This window comes from Conger conger, chromosome 6 (assembly GCF_963514075.1).
Source record: "Conger conger chromosome 6, fConCon1.1, whole genome shotgun sequence".
NCBI classification, from domain to species: domain Eukaryota; kingdom Metazoa; phylum Chordata; class Actinopteri; order Anguilliformes; family Congridae; genus Conger; species Conger conger.
The window spans coordinates 41,926,453-41,946,765 of record NC_083765.1 but is presented as its reverse complement, the minus strand read 5'-3'; the positions used below and the strand labels follow the sequence as shown (position 1 = coordinate 41,946,765).

Sequence of the window (20,313 nt, the reverse complement as noted above, 5' to 3'; positions counted from 1 at the left end):
CTATAATTTTCATTTCATGGTTTGATCCCTTACAATGTATTTTTCTACAAATACAATGCCATAATTGCATTTTATAAAAGTTGCTTAATTTTATTTGAACGTAGCCTTTGTAGTTGTACTGATTCAAAGGTCCGGACCCCTGGTCAAACTAAATATTGTGTATGTATATAATACAAACACAACTCTGCAGGGAAGAAACTTAAACATATCATATTTCTGTACATTTTAATGCATAACTACTTTTTATTTACTCTTCCCAACCCCTCTAGCTCCGAACATTTTGCACTACAGATAAGTAATATATCAGTAATCTCCAAGTCTGGGGACTGCAAATGCCATTCCAAAATCGTAATCATTTGTCCTTAAAGCACTTCTAGTACTACTATCTTGTCATGTACAACCTCTTTACAGCATCAGCTTCTTGACTGGCTCTGGGACTTTTGTTGATATTTAGTTTAATCCATACTTCCATCCACCCACATAATATTTCCTGTGCCACTGTCTGCCACTCAACTCAAAAACATATGAGACCCACTCCTATGCTTGAGAGTCGGCAAGGTGTAATTTTCTTCAAATGCTTCCATACTTCAGGCATTGGCTTTTGTTAGGAGATTGCAGGAATGTTCTGGCAGCCCTAGTGAACGGGTACACCATGACTCCAGTGTCAATAATCATATCTGCAGGACCTTTTCCAGTGATGTGTGGATTTTTCTGTACCTTCTAGCTCTTACCTTGACTTCAACAGTTCCCCTTAGCTCCCATTTTGTTATGATGTTCAGGACAGCTAGCCTTCCCCAGCTTTGCAAGATTAAATTATCTTTATTTTCAACTTAACTAAATAAATAAATGCCACATTCTTTTCAAAGTCTTAAATTCAGCAAATAAGTAATTGCACATTCAAATTTGTCATATTTAAATGTACCTTGCTGAGGTTAATTTCTTTTCACTAAGAGATTCAACAAAATATGCAATTTGACCCAATTACCATTGTACATAATGGGAATGCAGAAGGCTTAAATACATGTATCACATACCTGAAATCATGATGATACAAATTCTGTTTTTTAACTCTGGAAAATGCATATTATTGTATTTAAATGATGTTTTCAGCTACACAGTAAAAAAAAAAAGATAATGGATGTAAAATCTAATGACAGTAATTCACTGTAATAATACAGTCATTTACTGTACTTCAAACACATTAAATTACTGTTTGTTTACATACAACCTCTTCTCATGTGCAAATTCACACTAAATAACATGTGTTCCATGTTAAAATCGATCCATTTCGAATCATATAATTGTAAAAAAAACTTTGTTAACCCTCCTATTATGTTGAGAATGTGTGACCGCTTTTATGTTAGGGGTCCAAAATAATTACATAACCTTCCCCATATATTCACAGAATTGTTCATCTTTAATTCACAGTAAAAACATATCAAATAACATCTTGTGTGTGCAGCACATCAGCAAAAATAATACCGTAATTTCACACATAATCTATGTACATTGTGATGACAGCTGTCCACTGTAAAAAATATGGTACACAAAAATATTACCCAATTTTGTTTTTATTGACAATTTCAAATAAAATATTTTACTAGCTGCAATGATCTTCACCTTTCAGAAGCAAGACATTTGAACAATTACTTGCTTTGCCTCAATGGATGGAAAGTACCAATTATGCACAACATCCCCTTGTATCCTTTCTATTTAGTGTCAAGTGTGCTACGCTTTGAGAAACAACTTTGATTTCAGTGCGACTGAGAGGGGAGTTGTGTTAGTGCACAGGTGCTTCTGGTCTGGTGATTACCCATGGTTAGCTGCAGCTGTGGTTTTGCCAGACCAGACACACCTGTGCACCAATGAAGCTCCTCCTTATCTGGCCGTTGGCCGACCCCACAGTGACCTCCATCACTGCTTCACACAAGCCTGGGCTGCATACATCCCCACACAGGGACTTGGTAACTTTCACATTAAACAAAACGTTTGAGGAGTCTACCTTTATGACAGGGCCTTTGGAGGGATAGTTTTTTGAAATGACTCGCATATTTCTTAAAATTACATCTATTCCTTGTCCCTTGTTGAAAAATCCAGAATCTTTGAATATGCAAATATTTTTCGTTTCAAAGGTTTAACTGCTGGATGGGATATGTCTCCTACTTCACTGAAAAGTCTATTCTCGGTGTGTGTGACCTGGAGGCGTCAAGCTTCCACATCACACTTAGCAGATGAATGTGAAAACAGCCTTCTAGTGTCAAATTCTGCACATACTATTCTTTTTTTTCCCCTGGCCTCCTCAATCAAAAATGAGACCATCAATATCTGTTATAATAATTTATTTAAAAAAACAAACAAGTAAAGAATTAACATAACATAACTGAAAAAAATGCCCATGAATGAATCAAAAAAGCTGCATGTGAACCTTCAGGGTACCCTAAGGGGGAGATAAAGATACAGTTAGTTATACAGTCAGATAGAGAGAAAGATAAACAAATACAGATTAAAAAGGTAGACATATAGATATGTCTGGGGCGGCCTGTAGCGTAGTGGTTAAGGTAAATGACTGAGACAGGCAAGGTCGGTGGTTCTAATCCCGGTGTAGCCACAATAAGATCCGCACAGCCGTTGGGCCCTTGAGCAAGGCCCTTAACCCTGCATTGCTCCAGGGGAGGATTGTCTCCTGCTTAGTCTAATCAACTGTATGTCTCTCTGGATAAGAGCGTCTGCCAAATGCCAATAATGTAAATGTAATGTAATGTAGATAGATAGATAGATAGACAGACAGACAGATAGATAGAACGATAGACACATATATAGACAGATAGACAGAATGATGAATAGATACCTACTGTAAATACACAGATGATAGATAGGGAGACAGAAAGATAGTGATAGAAAAGTAGATAGATAGACAGATCAATAGAAAGATGGACTCACATAGATGGATAGACAGAAAGATACATATATAGTGTCGATACAAAGATTGATAGATAGACAGATAGATAAATACATAGATAGATCGATAGATGAATCAATAGATAGATTGATAGAGAGAGAGAATAAATCAAGACATGAATGGTAAATCTAACAAAAAACATTTTGAACACATCTTACTAAGAATGAGCTTGTCTCAAGGGCTGCTGGGTATATGATATGATCTGTGCTTTTTTTTTTTTACCGGATCTTGAAAGATGCCGGTGATTAGGAGGGCCTTTAACACCACTCTCTCTGAATCCATTGTCCACCATATTTTTACCTGGCCCCTTGGGATAGACCAATATAAATTGAGTGGAATTTTATTTTATTAATTCTTGTTTGTCATATTATGTTGCCACTTGCTACATATGGTCGGTCCTAAAAAATGTGTAAAGGAGTCAATTACTGTTCACTGTCCTCAGTCAACTAACTCATTAAGCTGATTAATTAATTCATTATCCTAACCCGCTTATCCTGAACAGGGTCACAGGGGTGCTGGAGCCTATCCCAGCATACATTGGGTGAAAGGCAGGAATACACCCTGGACAGGTCGCCAGTCCATCGCAGGGCACACACACCATTCACTCACACACTCATACATACGGGAAATGTAGACTCTCCAATCAGCCTAACTTGCATGTCTTTGGACTGTGGGAGGAAACCGGAGTACCCGGAGGAAACCCACGCAGACACGGGGAGAACATGCAAACTCCGCACAGAGAGGGCAGCTGACAGGGATTCGAACCCAGGACCTCCTTGCTGTGAGGCGGCAGTGCTACCCACTGCACCATCCATGCCGCCATATTAAGCTGATTATATTTCTTTAATAAACATTCATGTTCAATTCCTACAGTGATAATTTTGGCTATAATTTATTTTGTTTTTACGTCCAATATCTGTAAAATAGCAGTGGATAACTGTAGTTCAGTTACTGCAATAATTATATTTCTTGCAGTAAATCTGTGTGCAAAAGAAATTGGCTCATGGAGTATCCACTGTAATAATAAGCAAAATACGAGGCAAATATAACTTTTTGTATGTGCACTGTACATCGGTAAGTCAGTCTTCTGTAGGACACTATAGAGCTTTCTTTGTCCACAAAGTCACCTCCGACCCAAAGACTGGGAACCACTGGAGCATTAAACCATTAAAAATTCCATCAAAATATATAGTATTGTTATATAAATAAATGTGGTTAAATATTGAAATAAATAATGAATCAGTTAAATAAGTAACTATATGAATAATTAAAAAATGAAATAAATATTCATTTTTTCATTTATTCTGTCATTTCATTATTTATAGAGTTATTTCATGTTTCAACATGAAATCATCGATTCATTTCATTTTTCAACATAAAATGAATAATTAATGTTGAACTCCAATCAAATGCCCTCCCAGGTGGTATCCAAGTCTCCCCAGGTACGCATTATCACCCTGTTGTGCGATTTTAGAACGCATTGGGAAACCACTTTCAGTAATTGACTCTTTTTAAATAAAATGCATTTTAGGGAACTTGAAAAAGGAGGACAGACTGCCACAATTTTGACAAAGTTGACAAAGTTTGTCAGCTACTACTTATTGTATCTTTCAACAAACACAATGTGCTACAGAGGGTTTTGGGCTAGGATGTCACACCTTCAAAAATAACTGAACACCATTGTTAGGTGTTCCACTTCAATCTCATTCTATTTTACCACCACAAAAAATAAACCTCAACAACCTAAATAAACAGGTTAAAAGACTCAAAAGCCGAAATGTCAGCTTGGTTTGCTCATGTCAATACTTCTCGGTTCCCTATTGCAACATAACCTTGTCTTTGTCTCCTACAGGATTGGTTACCTCCGGATAGAGTCATATTTCATTCACCTGCTACCAGCACACTGGCAGAGATAGCCAGTTCAAACGTGCTGTTCTCTCCAAGGACTGTGGATTTAAGGATACACCCCTGAGCTTCCTGATATTATCAGTAAGTGTCAGAGGTATTACACATTTTGTACACTTGTATTTCAAACTAATGAAGTGTAGAGGTGGGCATTTTGATTGTGCCGCTGTACTTTTGCTAGACTTGAACACAACTTGCAAAAACAATAGAGATACCATATGATAATACATTTTCATCTTGCTTAGCCCTGGAGTGAGTTTCTATATTGACAGAAGGCTATTTATCTCGTTACCAGATCAATCCAAATGACATTCCCCATCTGTTGGATTTCAGCTGCACGGACACAAAATGTGTCAAAATACGCTTGTCATTTTGAAGCGTGTACTGACTCAACAAATTCCATTTTGTGCGGTCAATGCTGTCTCAACAATGGGGTTGGCTCTATTATCAAATCCGCTGTAAAGGGCAAACCCCCTCCAGCTTTATTAATAACAATAAAAGGATTGAAATCTAACTGAGTTAAAGCAGACAGGCCAATTTGTTTTACACTTCTCATTCAGTTTATGTGGTGTGAGAGCGATATGAAAATAATATATCCAATATCCTAACAACATGTACCATCATATTTCTAGATATGCTGCCCTGAAAAATCTTGATATATTGATTGATTGTTTTGTTGCTTTTACATTTGTCTGACTCCATGTTTAACAAGAACACAGTCAAACACTATCTAATATCACAGACCTAATATAAACATAATTGTGATGTGTATTCAGTTCTAGTACTAAGTAGTAAATAGTAAATAGTAGTAAATAAAGAATATGCTTTGTATGTCATTTGCGTTTTATTGGACCAGACATTTTATTGTGTGTAGCAATAGATATTTTAGATATCGATATAAGTTTCTGATGTCCTGCTTGCTTTACAATGGGTGATATTGAGGCAATCACTGGTTTATTGTTTTATTTTATGATACTCCAAAGTTTGTACAGCAATGTTCCCCATCAGGATCTAAATTTTGTATTGCAATAGAGTGGAAATAACAATGTTGAAGCACCACCAACAACAACAACAACAACAACAATAACAACAATAATAATAATAATAATAATAATAATAATAATAATAATAATATATTTTATACAAAAGCGGAAATCAGCTCAAAGTGGTTCACAGTGAAATTAAGAAGACAGCGCATATTAAAAAATAAGGGCAAAATGTCTACAAGATCAAACAGTGCCATATGAACTTCATAAAGATGATAAATGTTCCTCTTCTCAGGATGATTGACAGATGGCTTCCCCGTTTACAGAGATGGAGGCGGTAACTGTCCTGTTTTCTCTGGTGGTGTTCGGCTTGTTCATAGTGGCTGGGATGTTTTGGGAAATGTACATGGGGATCCAAGGTAAGTTCACTATGGTGGTGATAACAATAAACAAATAGCAAAAAATCTAGTAAGAATGTCACATCAAATGAAATGTGTCCAACAGGTTTAAAAGCCACTTAAAACTATCTAACTGAAAATGTGATATATTTTTTTCAAACTTTCTTTGGTTCTGTCACATGAATATATAGCACATAATATTAAAAGAATGAGTCATGAAAATACAGCCTTGAGTCTAAGGACAGTATTGTTCTGTATGGTTGGATCGCAGTGTGTCTCTCAGTGGTCTGTGCTATAACGAAGACTGAAAAGTCTCTCTAATGAGTCACATAATCACTAGCTGAAATATAAAAATTAGTGCTATGCCTTGTTGTCAGCAATTATCTCTCTCTTGCTCTCTCTCTCAAATTAAACATGCTTTATTGGCATGAAATACATTGGTAAATATTACCAAAGCATAGACACAAAAACAGGAAACAGCCAAAGCATACACACCAAACAGGAATAGGAATACAAATGACATGAATATAAACAACAATGTGGTAATGACAACAATGCAAACAAAGCGTGGTAATGGGCAGGCTTTTTATCATTCATAATATATAATAATAATACAAATAATAATAATCCTGGAAGAATTATCAAAATAAACAATTATAATAAAAATATATATGTATATATTATTCATTCATTATAGAAACATTTTTCATTCAAATAATAAGCAATAATATATTTTAAAAATCTCTCTCTCTCCCTCTCTCTCTCTCTCTCTCTCTCTCTCTCTCTCAGAGAACACAAGAGGAAACCATGATGAGAAGTTGCTTATAGTCTGACATTCGGGACAGACCGTCATGGCTGCTGGAGAAGGAGGTGTTGTGTTTCCTGGCTCCTGACATGAGTCCGCGCTGGCTGTGTTCAGCATGCCTGCTGTCTTCTGCCTTCCAGGTCCGGCCCGTTCACACATGCTACCTCTCAGGTCAAAGGGACCTCTCTTTAATTAGTAATGGCAGTCCTGAAAGACTCGACAACCTACACCCAGCAGATCAGTCTTTCTCAGCGAAAGACTGAATCACCATGAATCTTATGAGGAGTAAGAGCTGCCTGTTCTTTCCGCCGTTTCTCTTGGTATGAGGACTGTAGGTGTCTGTATGTTTCTCAGCTGAAACGAGAATTTGCTGCAATCGCTGCCTTGACTCCTGTGGAACTGAGGTGTGATCTGACAGCATGAGCCTTTTTTGAGTCTGCACTCAGTGGCAATGGAAGTACATTTTTCTTGTTCAAGGATCAAATTCCTCAAATGTACCCTGAAAGTACAGTAATGTTCTCTTTGGTATAAATGAGTACGTTTTCCAAGCAAAAAAGGTACAAATTAATTAGATATTGCTGGCTAGGGGTATAATTATGTACAAACTGTATAGGGTACCTCCCCAGTGACAAGCATTTGTATGTTTTTAGGCACTTTGAGAGTGTGCATATTTATCTAGTTGGGTGTTACGCTCACAGTTGCAAACAACAGTCAACAGAGGGCGGCCTGCAGCTCTCCGGACCGGACACGTCAGCCTCCCGCTGGCCACCTGCTGAACTTTACTCAACACACCCTCTCTGAGCACCCCTCTACGTCCCCGCACGCCTTATCAATCCTCACACACCTGTAACTCCCACCCCTGCCGTTCGGCTGGCTGACTGCAAGGGAAAAGAATAGAAATACGCAGCCAATGGAATTACTTAAGTGTGTTCACTCCGGTGTTTGCCTGTAGAAATATGCTAATAACATGACGTGGGTCTTTACTCCTCTGGACTGGGCACAAGCCATTGACAGTCATATGGGCTCCTACAGTCGGATATAGATTAACCACTTTACCTTTTCTCTGAACAGGTACGTACAGATATTTTTACCTGCTTCTGCAGGAAGAGCAGGAGTATGTTTTCTAGAAAAAGGATGTGTTGGTTTGCTGTGTGTTGTCTGGGGGTATGTGGACTATGTTATATTGGTGTGGTTAACAAATGTTTAAACAGTCACTGCTGTTCCCTGCCAGTAGCCTTATCAATCCTGCTTATGCGTCAGCGATAAAAGCTACCTAAGGTGGATCGATAGGGAAATGAAACGGAGGAAAGCTTGTTGGTTTGCCGCATCGAACATTTAGAAATTGGGCATAACAAAGTATTGGATAATATATGTTACATTTACCCTTTTCGGATGACGCAGGTAACCTCAGACTTTCAAAGATTAAAATTCACAGGTGCACCAAAAGATGTGTTTTTTACACTTAAAAATATTTTTTCCAACATATGTTCAGTCACATGGGGCTTCAACAGAAATGATCAGCTGTTTAATTATGAAATCCTGACAGCATATGTCATGAGTATATGTCAACTTTCAATGTGTACAAAATTGAGGATTTTGAGACATATGACCTGTAACCAAAATACACTGCACACTTTTAATACAAAATTGAACGACTGATATTTTCCAAAGAACACCCCAAGTATCCTAACCAAGATTTAATAACAATATATACCCCTGTTCCTCAAATCACGGTCCTCAAGGGCCGAGACCTGCTGGTTTTCCACCCTCCCTTTACCTGGGAGTCAGGTGTGATGACAGTCTGACCAATCAGGACCACTAATTGATAAGTTCATTATTTGGGAGGAAAAAAAACCAGGGCCGGATTGAAGGGCCAGATTTGAGTATCCTTGTTCTATACCCTCAACCTCTGTGCATGACAACGCCTGGCCTTTTTGCCAAACATTTTGTGGTATGTACCTTCACATTACTTTGTGAGGGGACATGTTTGTAGGATGTCAGTGCAGGATCTAATTACGCTTTTCAAACTTTCGGGAATCTGTCATTCTGTCAGCACAGAACTGGTCTCAGTTTGATTGTTAAGCCCAAGAGAGCTGTGAGTGACACAATTACATTACGTTTCCCAGGAAAAATAGTGTTCTCGGTTTTTTGAATGATCTATTCACCTTTATTTATACTAGGTAGGTAGACTGGATGCTCTTTCACATCAGTGCCCTGTTCATGTATCCTAGCCTGCATGTCTTTGGATTGAGGGAGGAAGCTGGAGTTCCTGGATGTGGGGTTTTACACAACAGGCCTCCATGAATTCATTCAAATCTGAACAGTGTTCACTGCCTAAACAACAGCATCATAGGGTTAGGGTTCCGGTTAGGGGTTAGGTGACATTGGCTCAGGTAGTAAGAGCAGTTGTCTGGTAGTCGGAGCATTGCCGTTTTGATTCCGCCCTGGGTCTGTCAAAGTGTCCCTGAGCAAGACGCCTAACCCCTAATTGCTCCTGACGAGGTGGTTGGTGCCTTGCATGGCAGCCAATCACCATTGGTGTATGAGTGTGTGTATGAATGGGTGAATGAGAAGCATCGATTGTACAGTGCTTTGGATTTAAATGGACCATTTACCATCACACCATCACTTCACACCTAACCGCACTGTGGGGAGAGCACTGAGAGGAGAGTACTGAGAGGAGAGCACTGAGAGGAAGGGAATCTCGGCCTACTACAGCATTTGGGCTAGCACAGCAGCCGGTTCTCAACAGCACTTGCAAATTAACTTCACAGTATTCAAAATAACTGTTACCCTGTGACACGCCTCAACTCAGAACTGGAAGTGATTAGGATTGTCCTTACTGAGCTGAAATGCACTTATAAAATGATTTTTAATGTTTGAAAGCAGCCATACATATTGTCCAATATATTGTGAAGTGTTACATTACCATGGTAAAGTTCTCATTCTATATCGCACAAAATATTTGGGAAAAAATGCATCATTGTCAGAGAGATTGGGTAGGAACAGGTGGTCAGAGCTTTCCCTGCATCACCTGACCTCACTCACCTCAGCATGCAGGGATATGAATGTCTGAGAAACACTGTGGAAGAAACCTGAACAGGCTCAGAATTCCTCCTCCTTTTACATTTACATTTACATTTACATTTTAGTCATTTGGCAGACGCTTTTAATCCAAAGCGACTTACAAGTGCATAGGTTCTACCATAAGTCAGAGCATCACATCCAGAAACTAGCTAAATACACAGGAAACGCTGTTCTAAACATAGTTGTCATCAGAAGTGCATTATTTATTTATTTATTTATTTATTTTTTTGGGAGGCATGTGCCTCCCAGTGCCTTCAAACCACACACCCACCCCACATTCCTGGTGCTTAGATAACCAAAAACAATTTTGCAAATTACATGCAATTATTACTAAGCACTATTATTTCAAAGCACATTTGCAATTAGAATTGAAAGGATTGAATAAAAACAATTTAATTATTTTATTTTTACTGGATTTTGGTGAGGTTGTACATAGCTCTCTGCGCATTAGTGGTTCTGATGATCTGTGCCGAGCATCACAAAGCATCAGAAAGGGTGAACACAGGGGTCAGGGACCATCTCCTGTAACAAAGACCATCTTAAAGCAGGATTTCCATGAGAAGACAGGCTGCTTTAACGTTCCCTATCCCATCCATAGGCTTCCTGGAGACCTCAATGTTTTTACAACATGTGCATTTATCAGTGGTACAAGAGTTCATGACATACGGTACATTTACTCTTTCTTTTCTTACACATAAAGCAGCCAGGAATGCTTGTATAAAGCTTGGTTTATAAGAACCAGTTCTATTGTATTATATTGCACACATGCCATCAATTTGTATGTAGTTTCACAGGGACTTCTCACAGGTCTAAAGCATTAAAGGACGCAGAAGAAGAATAGCACCTAACTGCTGTTGATCAACCAAGTGATCTCCTGAGCTTAACCTGTGAGCAGTGACGTGTAATCGTACTGATAGTTTGGTGTTTGCCTTTTTTCAGGTATAGGTGGTCCTGTGTGTTTAACTTGGGTGAGTCCCCAGCTCACGGTCATTTCTGAGAATTTGAGTACTTATGTACACAGTCAGTTGTGTCAGCTATCTACACGGTAAAGAGCAATAATGAATAACATAATGAAATAATAATGAAACGTATCAATTTACATCATTTGTAAAACACTTGTTTTTTTGTGTTTTCCAGAAGAACTACTACATAATAGCTAGAGTGAGGTTCATTGTGGTATTGGCTATTGTATTGACAGGTTGAATATATAAACATGAACATTCCTGTATATGAACATACAGGGCAATGGCAAATCTCATTTGGCATTTGCCCTGCATCTGATTGTCAGTTGCTTGGTGAATGATTTATCTGCATCAGTCCAGGATGTGCTTCCGTCACACAATGACGAGGCTCAAGGTCTCAGAACGTCGCTGTCGGCTCCTTGCCAGTTTTAAAGGAGAATACGCAGGCCAGCCATCGTTAATGTGTTTATCTCTTTACACGAGAGCTCACAGCACAGACTGGCATCTGAAAGCCCTCCACAGACAAACAGACCAGCATCTCAAAGCACTTCACAGACAAACAGACCAGCATCTCAAAGCACTTTACTGACAAACAGACCAGCATCTCAAAGCCCTTCACAGACAAACAGACCAGCACCTCAAAGCACTTCACAGACAAACAGACCAGCATCTCAAAGCCCTTCACAGACAAACAGACCAGCATCTCAAAGCCCTTCACAGACAAACAGACCAGCATCTCAAAGCCATTTACAGACAAGCAGACCAGCATCTCAAAGCACTTTACAGACAAACAGACCAGCATCTCAAAGCCCTTCACAGACAAACAGACCAGCATCTCAAAGCCATTTACAGACAAACAGACCAGCATCTCAAAGCACTTTACAGACAAACAGACCAGCATCTCAAAGCACTTTACAGACAAACAGACCAGCATCTCAAAGCCATTTACAGAGCATCTCAAAGCCCAAAGCCCAGGCTCCATGAGCGAGCCAATAGCGATATGATGCAGATGAGGGAACCCTAGAGGAAACAGGAAAAGACCTCAGGAGGATCCTGGCTCCGCTGGGTGATGGCTCTGCACTCCCAGCAGACACTGGGCTGGCTAATTAAAATGGTGACAGAGTACAGCAGACTGATCTGAGTTACAGTGACACTGCAGTACATAGAGGGCCCTGCTCGGAGGGGTCAGTCACAAAGTGACAGTCACTAAATAAACAAATAAATTAGCCTCATAGAACGAGGCACTTACTTCAAATATGATTGGCAGCCGTTCATATTTTCTCATAAACATTGAAAATAATAGGACATAGTCAATTACGATATGTATGAGACGAATAAAACGCAAGCCTCTTTATCACTGTTTCGCTTCGATAGGAATGCTGAACAATTATGCTCTTAAAATGAGATGCTGACACGTCTTAAAAATGTCTGTCGATTGGAAAATCATTCCCCATTGTCCACTATAGGGAGTCTGTCATTGTTATGTGGAACAATGGAGACACTCTGTCGGAGAAAAGTAGGAATGATTTCACAAGTCCTTTCACAGGCACACAAAAGGGAAAGCTATGTTTTGACAACAAACATTTTATACATATAATGCTTCCTTGAAAACGTTGTATTACCGGGAGAGGACGTGTGACATTATCTTCGCCTACAGGAAGAGGAGTGAGAAATATTTTCTGTGTTGAGCCTTGAATATCAGCCCATACTCTTTGTGACAGGAAATTCATATTTTATACACATTGACATTGTTATTTTACAGCTCATACTGATAATATTCCAGTAGCAATGTTGTTTAAAAGTGATATCCATCTTAATGTAATTACCAGTATACTCATAGCAATGGCATATTATCCTTACTGTTTTTTTTTTAATCAGAGAAATCTAATGGATATACTGTATCACTTCAATAAATAGTGTCATGAGTAAAAGGAAAACGCCACTTTTGAATAAATATGGCAGTTGTAAAAATGTGTAAAAATAGTAAAAACATCACTTATTCTGAGTAAATGAGTGGCTATACATCCAAAATACTGTACATTTCTTGACAAAACAAGAATTCCTCTTTTCAGAACAGAGAGGAATGTAAGCGGAGATTTACTTCACATAAAACCGAATGTGTTATTACTTTGCAGCACTAAATATTTTATGGTGACAGACTGCAGGGCACACAAAAAACTTAAAACTGAAATAGATAGTCATGAAAAGAGTTGGGGAAGCCTATTGTTTTGTCAGTCCATGGGCTATATAGTGTTACGAAGTACACACCCTATGATTTGGCATTCCTAGAAACTGTCTTCACAAAAGAGAGAGAAGCCTGCAGTAACAATGGAGAAAGAGAGCTGATGGACTTTACTGGTAAGAAAATAGTTTTGTGTGTGCTTCAAACACAGGCAGAGCTTAAGGTAATTGCATGTGTTATCTATTCAAAATGTATTTTACAATTATTGAACGTATGTAGCTAGAAACCGTTGCCTGTCTCCTTATTTTCCTGTGTTGAGCTAAATGCGCGCCTGTGTGTCTGCCCGTGTGCGTGTGTCTTTGATGATAGCTTTTTTTACCCTGAAGTCACCAGCTGATTCCTTGCCATGATTCTGTTTCTAAAGGCTCTTCAAAAAAATATTCAGTGTTAAATCAACGCAGTCTATGAAGTTTTAAATTAAATACTTCAAATGTTCTGAATACAGGCAGACATTTCCTCACCTGTCTTTACACACACACCCACACACACACACACACCTTATAGAGTGAAAGGACTGCCTCAGTTAATCATCAAAACCAGTTTGGTGAAATGCTGTGTTTGTGAGAAGAATTCAGCCGAAGCCTGTGGCTTGATTCATTTCTGAGAAGGTTTGACACTCCTACTTGCAAATAGCCATTTAACTCATTCCAATTTACTGCCATGGCAAACAGCGAACGCAGCCAACGTAAGTATTGCATATTACAATGAAATGTGTTGCTTGGCATTAGGCATTCAAACGAAGGTAAATATGACGTCCCCAACCTGATTAAACCTGAATGAGGGCGGACTAGCTCACTGCATGCAGAGGGGCTGTAATTTCCTTTTTGATCACACTCTCTCAGTGATTTAACTAGTACACAGCACCAGCAGAAGCATCTGAGAACACAGGCCTGATCTCTGAAATGCAGAGGCAGAGGAAAATCTGCCTCTTCTGATCTACGCAGAGAATATTCAATTACTCAGATACTCCACCAGCACACTACAGATCAATAACTTTCATCAGTTTTGAAATAGCTCTTCCGTTCAAGCAAATGTATATAGTATACACGGAATATATTAGATTATTTCTCAATATATTGTAGTGATGACAATATATTGATGATATTTTTATTGTTGTGGTCTAAAGATGTGCATAATGCAGATCTCATCCTTGTCAGTCATCCTCCTCTGCTCAATCAGCTCTGAGTCTTCTGAGCACAGACACACACAGACACACACACCTCACTTACCACACACACACACACACACCTCACTTACCACACACACATTTGCTGAGAGCAGACAGATGTTCCACTTATCACTACTCAACCTCACCTTACTGTTACACTTATTTTTTTTATTGCGATACATATGTACCTGCAAATCTGTGCTTCAGTTTCTGCATTTTTTCAATCAGAGGAGGGGCCTGTGATTTAGTCCAGTCAAAATCTTTACTGTATGAGCAAAGCCTTTCCCTCTGCTGTATCCCGAGAACATGAAGCTGAGGGAAGTGTTAAAAATGAGCTTCAAAATGTTAGCAAATTAGGAGAAGGTGTTCGCTTCAGCGGGGGGTAGAGGAGAATGGATCTGCGGTGGGGAGTAAACAGTGGGGCGGTAGGCAGACATGACAGATACTTTCGCACTGATTAGACTGGAGAGCACGACAGCATACGGGGAAAATCCGTCTCCTCGCTCTCGCTGGGCAGGTGTGTGTGCCGTCTACCTGTCTGTGTTCCTGTGTACCTCGGTGAATGTGTACATATGAGTGTGTATTTTTATGCGTTTGTGTGTGTGTGTCGGTGCGTGCGTATGTGTAGGTCTGTGTGTGTCTGTGTGTAAGTGTGTGGTTTGTGTAGATGTGTGTGAGACATTTGTGTGTGTTCGTGATCATTTCCGTCCAGCGCACAAAACTCATAAAGGGTGTCAGGAACCTCTGTCACCATCCTCTCACCCGCTCAAAACCCGTACCCCCCAACCCCCACTCCCCTTTTTTGGTAAATGGTTGGCATTTATATAGCGTCTTTATCCAAAGCGTTCTTCAATTGATGCTTCTCATTCATCAATTCATACTCACGCTCACACACCAACGGCAATTGCCTGCCATGCAAGGTACCAGCCACCTCGTCAGGAGCATTTGGGGGTTAGGTGTCATGCTCAGGGACAGTTCGACACTGCCAGACAACTGCTCTTACCACCTGAGCCAATGTCGCCTGCCTTTGTCACACCGGTTTATGGCTGCAAAGCACACCAGAAACCCCAATCGTGTTTTTATCTTTAACTAATGTTACTTTCCCCACACTTGATTTTATCAACACATGTATTCATTTGTTCATTACTTTGTGGCCCTTGTGCTGGTGGTCTGGGGTTTTCAACTGGCGGTTTGAATCATTAGTGCCTCCGTGAAGGTCCAGAGGGGTTCTGCTTCCTTTCGCACCACAGATCAGCACGGGAGCTCCGCCAGTCGAGCGGCCTCGCTAAAGCAGCGTTATCGATTTATTTAAATTCGCAAATTGAATTCTCTGGTACTTTTTACCAGGGGTTGCGGCCTTTGGGGTGCAGAAACTGTACCATTTCTGTTCCCTGGTGGGTCCGGTGTCATGGATAAAAACAATTTTGCCTGTGCTGAACGTTTTTCTCACGCTGGGTATCCTCTACCTCTCAGAACAGGACTGGAGTTCCATGGCGCTGCCCTTCACTAATTTCGAGATCGCCTTCATCTTGATTGCCTTCATCGTGGTCACCCTGTTCAGCCTGGCTTCGGTCTTCAGTCAACCAAACACAAAGAGAGAAGGTACAAAACGCTTTTCTTTCTGTTTCTGTTTCCGTCATAAAGACTTTATTGCATTTACAATAGTGAACAAAAAAGACAAGGACACAACAGTGAAGGGTTCTGGGGCCTATTCCACAAGGCAGGGTTACTGAGTGTTGGGGAATTTCTTTTCCTCTTCCGCGTGTTCGTTTAGGTGAGGATGAAGACAGGACACTTGAGACCAAATTCAATGATAAAGTATTTAATGAGACAACTTAGTAAGCAAGGAATACAGATAACAACTGAGCAGACTCTAAACCAATTTGCTCAGCTGACATCCAGGAGCGCACACACTTCTTCCAACTTCAAACCACTCTTTATTCCCTCATGAGCCTATGTTGATTGGTTGGCATCTGTGATGGATTGACAACATCTGCATCTCCTCCAATCAGAAGGCATCCTTATCCTTAATTCCAAGAAGCCACAGTATTTTCTTGTGACTTCAAGACAGTTATTTTCGACTGTTAAGAGCGATCTGGGTGACCTAAGTCACCCGCCTAGAAGTTCCTGTTTCCCCTAACTGTTCTCTATTTTAGAGGTTGCGATTAACACTATCTGGTTGAAACTTCCTGCATGCAGCGTTTGTGCAGTTGCAAGCACTATTGATTAATAGCTATATGCAAGTTCAGGCCTGGGTCAAGACATTTTAAAATAATTCCACATGAGTTAGCCGGATAACTGTAGCGGGGTGGCCTGTAGCGTAGTGGTTAAGGTAAATGACTGGGACCCACAAGTTCAGTGGTCCTAATCCCAGTGTAGCCACAATAAGATCTGCACAGCCATTGGGCTCTTGAGTAAGGCCCTTAACCTTGCATTGGTCCAGGGGAGGATTGTCTCCTGCTTAGTCTAATCAACTGTATTCCACTAAAATGCCAATAATCTAATGTAATAACTGCATCATGTAAAACCCCAATCCAGGTTTTACTCAGTGCAGTTATCCAGCTAACTCAGTCATCCTGCTTTGTGGGTTTTATTCAGTGCAGTTATCCAGCTAACTCAGTCATCCTGCTTTGTAGGTTTTACTCAGTGCAGTTATCCAGCTAACACATTCATCCTGCTTTGTGAAACAGGGCCTGTTCTGGGTTTTACACAGTGCAGTTATCCGGCTAACTCAGTCATCCTGCTTTGTAGGTTTTACTCAGTGCAGTTATCCAGCTAACACAGTCATCCTGCTTTGTGAAACAGGGCCCTGTTTTGGGTTTTACACAGTGCAGTTATCCGGCTAACTCAGTAATCCTACTTTGTGGAACAAGCCCCTGGTGGTTGTGTAATATGGTGGGGCACATTTTCATGGCATGGTTTGGGTGCACTCATACCCGTATGAGGTCAGTTGAATAACAGGTGTTACATAATGGTACTGAGTCATGATTTTAACCCCATTTAAAGCCGTCTTTACTGCTGAGAGGGGCATCTTTCAATATGACAGCGTCTCCTTCTGCAGAACATGAGTACTTTCCCAGTGGCTTTTAGGTGCACTGCACATTATACAAATGTCACTGCATTCTGGAGCAACGCCAAAGACAGAGTTTTCTGCTTCGAACAAACCAGTGAATTTTTTTTGTGTTGTGAAAAGCCGGCGAGAACACACTCTACACTCTTCTGGTGAAAACCCGGCTACATTGGGTTGAAGAGTAAGTTTTCTAGCCAACTAGGATGTGCTGTAGTCAGGCTATATCCGGGTAAAACCTGAGCTATACTGGGCTTAACCACTTGTGTCAAAGCATCTCTCAACCTTGATTTCCATCTAGACGTCAAGGTTCCTCTGCTCCCTGGAAATTAAGCACAAATTGATTGGCTTGCTGGACGAGTGATGTCATATTCCTCCTGCAAAACTCCAGACAGCAGTAGACTGTGTCAGAGTACACATCGCCGGTACACATTGATCACATGGCGTCCTAGCATCCTATTAAGTCACTTTACTGCAGTGTTTCTTTTTTGTTTTTTGTTTACTATCTGTATTTTAGCAGTCAGGATGGCTATATCATATTAAAAAGGGAACTTCAATGTTCTCAAAACTGTCATAAGACAAGACAATGGCTGCCAGGTATATCCTTAACCAGAATGTTCTGTGTGCTAATTTTATGTGTGCCGTGTTTTGTGTTCGTTACAGAAGACTATGAAGAATGCTTTAAGACGACGCGTGTGAGGAAGACGAAGCAGAAAGGTGTTCAGAGTGTTCCCACGGTGAAAGACGCTCTGTAGGACAGACTATCTCAGGAACGGGAGCTGCAACCAGTGCTCTCTTCCTGTTTTTTTGTTTTCTTTGATTTTTTTTGTGTTGTTCATGTGATTTTGTCTTTGATAGTGATGGCTGCCTGATTAGAAATCCTCCCAACAATGGCGCCACTGCTGAAAAGTAATTATGTTCGCCTCTAAAAAGATTAAGACTTGAGCCGGGAATGTCTCAAACGTCATTACGTTCAAACCACACTCTTTTAGCGCTACGATAATCAGCACATTCCCTGCCGGCGAAGTTGTTGTCCCAAAACAATTTGAGTTGTGTTAATAGTCTGTGAGTTCCGCGGGGTAGTTAAAGCGATATTTATGACGCTGTATCCAGTGGAGGATTATGCACGCAGACGTAATGAATTTGAGATGTGATGGCAGGACCTTGCCTGCTCCGTGTTCGTGCTGATGCGCTATATGCGCGGTGGGCCAGGTTCATAACGGCATGCATCGTGAATACTGTTTGGGGACAGAGAGAAACCAAGGTTCCCAGGTGGCATTCAGAGCTGATGATGCCGCACAGGGCCTGTAGCGTCTCCCGTGGTCAGGAAGAACGGAGACACTGGAACAGGTACATCCAGGTGCTAATTAACGGCTCCAGCCGGCTGCAAACGGGAGACACCGTTATAAATTAAGTGTAAAAACAACTGAAATGTAGCGGTGGGGTGGTGTCAAAACGCAAAGTGAAGATACATACCAAGGCATCCCCGCTGTTTGTCCAATGAGGAAGCGCTACTGTGGCCATGGAATGTGTATATGCATCATAAAACTGAACAACCAAAGCTTTTGATCAGCGATTGAGTCTCTGCTATACGGAGATGCAGTAAACACACGTCTGACCGCCAAATGTATGTGCCGCAGATGAAGTCAGTATGTCAGGAGGCTCCCTGAAATGAATAAACACTGTGTGCAATCATGGCTAGGAATAATAAAATAAAACAACAAAGCAAAATAAAACAGACTTTGCTATAATCCAGCGTATGCCTATAGGCAGGATGAACTTGCGCCTTGTCACTTTTTATTTATGAAGGGAACACAAGTAAACTGAGCACTATTACTATTTCTTGTGGGTTTGTAACCCAAAGCGAGGCAATACTGTTGTGACCTGAAGCAAGACGCTTCACTCCCACTGCTTCAGTGAATACCCAGCTTCATGAATTCATAATATGTGCAATAATATAGTAACGGTTCTATGGTTAAGGCTGTCTGACAAAAGAACATAAACCAAACTGACTGATCAACTAACAGAGAAAATATAAATTAAAAAGTGCAATGGTTGGGATGGCGACGAGTAACATGGCATGTGAATATCAAAGCCATATCAATATCTGCAGACTGACACAAACCGTCAGCACCCGACACTACAGACAATCGTGGGGAAAAAGATTGGACCACTAGAGGGAGACATTTACCATTTGTCTCCATAATTGCAGAACACCCCAAGTATGGTATTCATTCAGTCATGTTCCTAATTCTGGGTTCACTCACTTTTCAAGACGTTGTTTTACAGGACATATTCAGGAAATGGTATATGAGAAACACATGTAATATATAGCCATGTACATTCTAATATATGGGTGCAATATACAGGGGTGTACAGTATATGCATGTGTATAATATACACTGATGGAGAGATTGCAGTTGCAGACCAGGGGGGAGGGGTGGGGGTGGTGGTGGGATTGTGGCTGTAGACTTTAATCTTAAATGCTCTTAGCATTTAACATAACATTAATTGAATTTAAAATTTTCTAATTTTCCATGTCTGGAAAACTGCATCACAAAAATGGGGAGCCCTGTAATATGAGGGGGTTTGAAGGCTGTCTCCCTATGTGCTGTATGTATGTGTGCTTTTTAAATGTAACAGACAAGTATTTTTCTAACAAATTCTCATTCCCTGGGATTTTCTTTTTGATATTACACAAGAAATAAACTGTTGTTCACAGAATGGCATAATT

General features: G+C 40.3%; 1 protein-coding gene across 2 annotated transcripts; it reads left to right on the top strand.

The window, feature by feature from the left end:
• The first annotated feature begins 13,400 nt into the window (after positions 1–13,400).
• On the top strand, positions 13,401–19,999 carry LOC133131473 (small integral membrane protein 31-like). Of its 2 annotated transcripts, none has more exons than XM_061246849.1 (3): positions 13,401–13,460; positions 15,986–16,114; positions 18,243–19,999. In XM_061246849.1, exons 1-3 carry the CDS (start codon positions 13,448–13,450, stop codon positions 18,332–18,334), a joined length of 234 nt encoding a protein of 77 aa, XP_061102833.1. In that variant the 5' UTR covers positions 13,401–13,447; the 3' UTR covers positions 18,335–19,999. The 2 variants fall into 2 exon arrangements, with proteins under 2 accessions (XP_061102833.1, XP_061102832.1); XM_061246848.1 differs by lacking the exon at positions 13,401–13,460 and adding an exon at positions 13,896–14,029.
• Positions 20,000–20,313: the final 314 nt, after the last annotated feature.

Bases quoted from the DNA above. Each gene is read 5' to 3' on its own strand.
- LOC133131473 (XM_061246848.1), top strand. From the start codon at position 14,005: ATGGCAAACAGCGAACGCAGCCAAC. The intron at 14,030-15,985 runs GTAAGTATTGCA...TCTACCTCTCAG, and splicing joins AAACAGCGAACGCAGCCAAC to AACAGGACTGGAGTTCCATG. The intron at 16,115-18,242 runs GTACAAAACGCT...TGTTCGTTACAG, and splicing joins ACCAAACACAAAGAGAGAAG to AAGACTATGAAGAATGCTTT.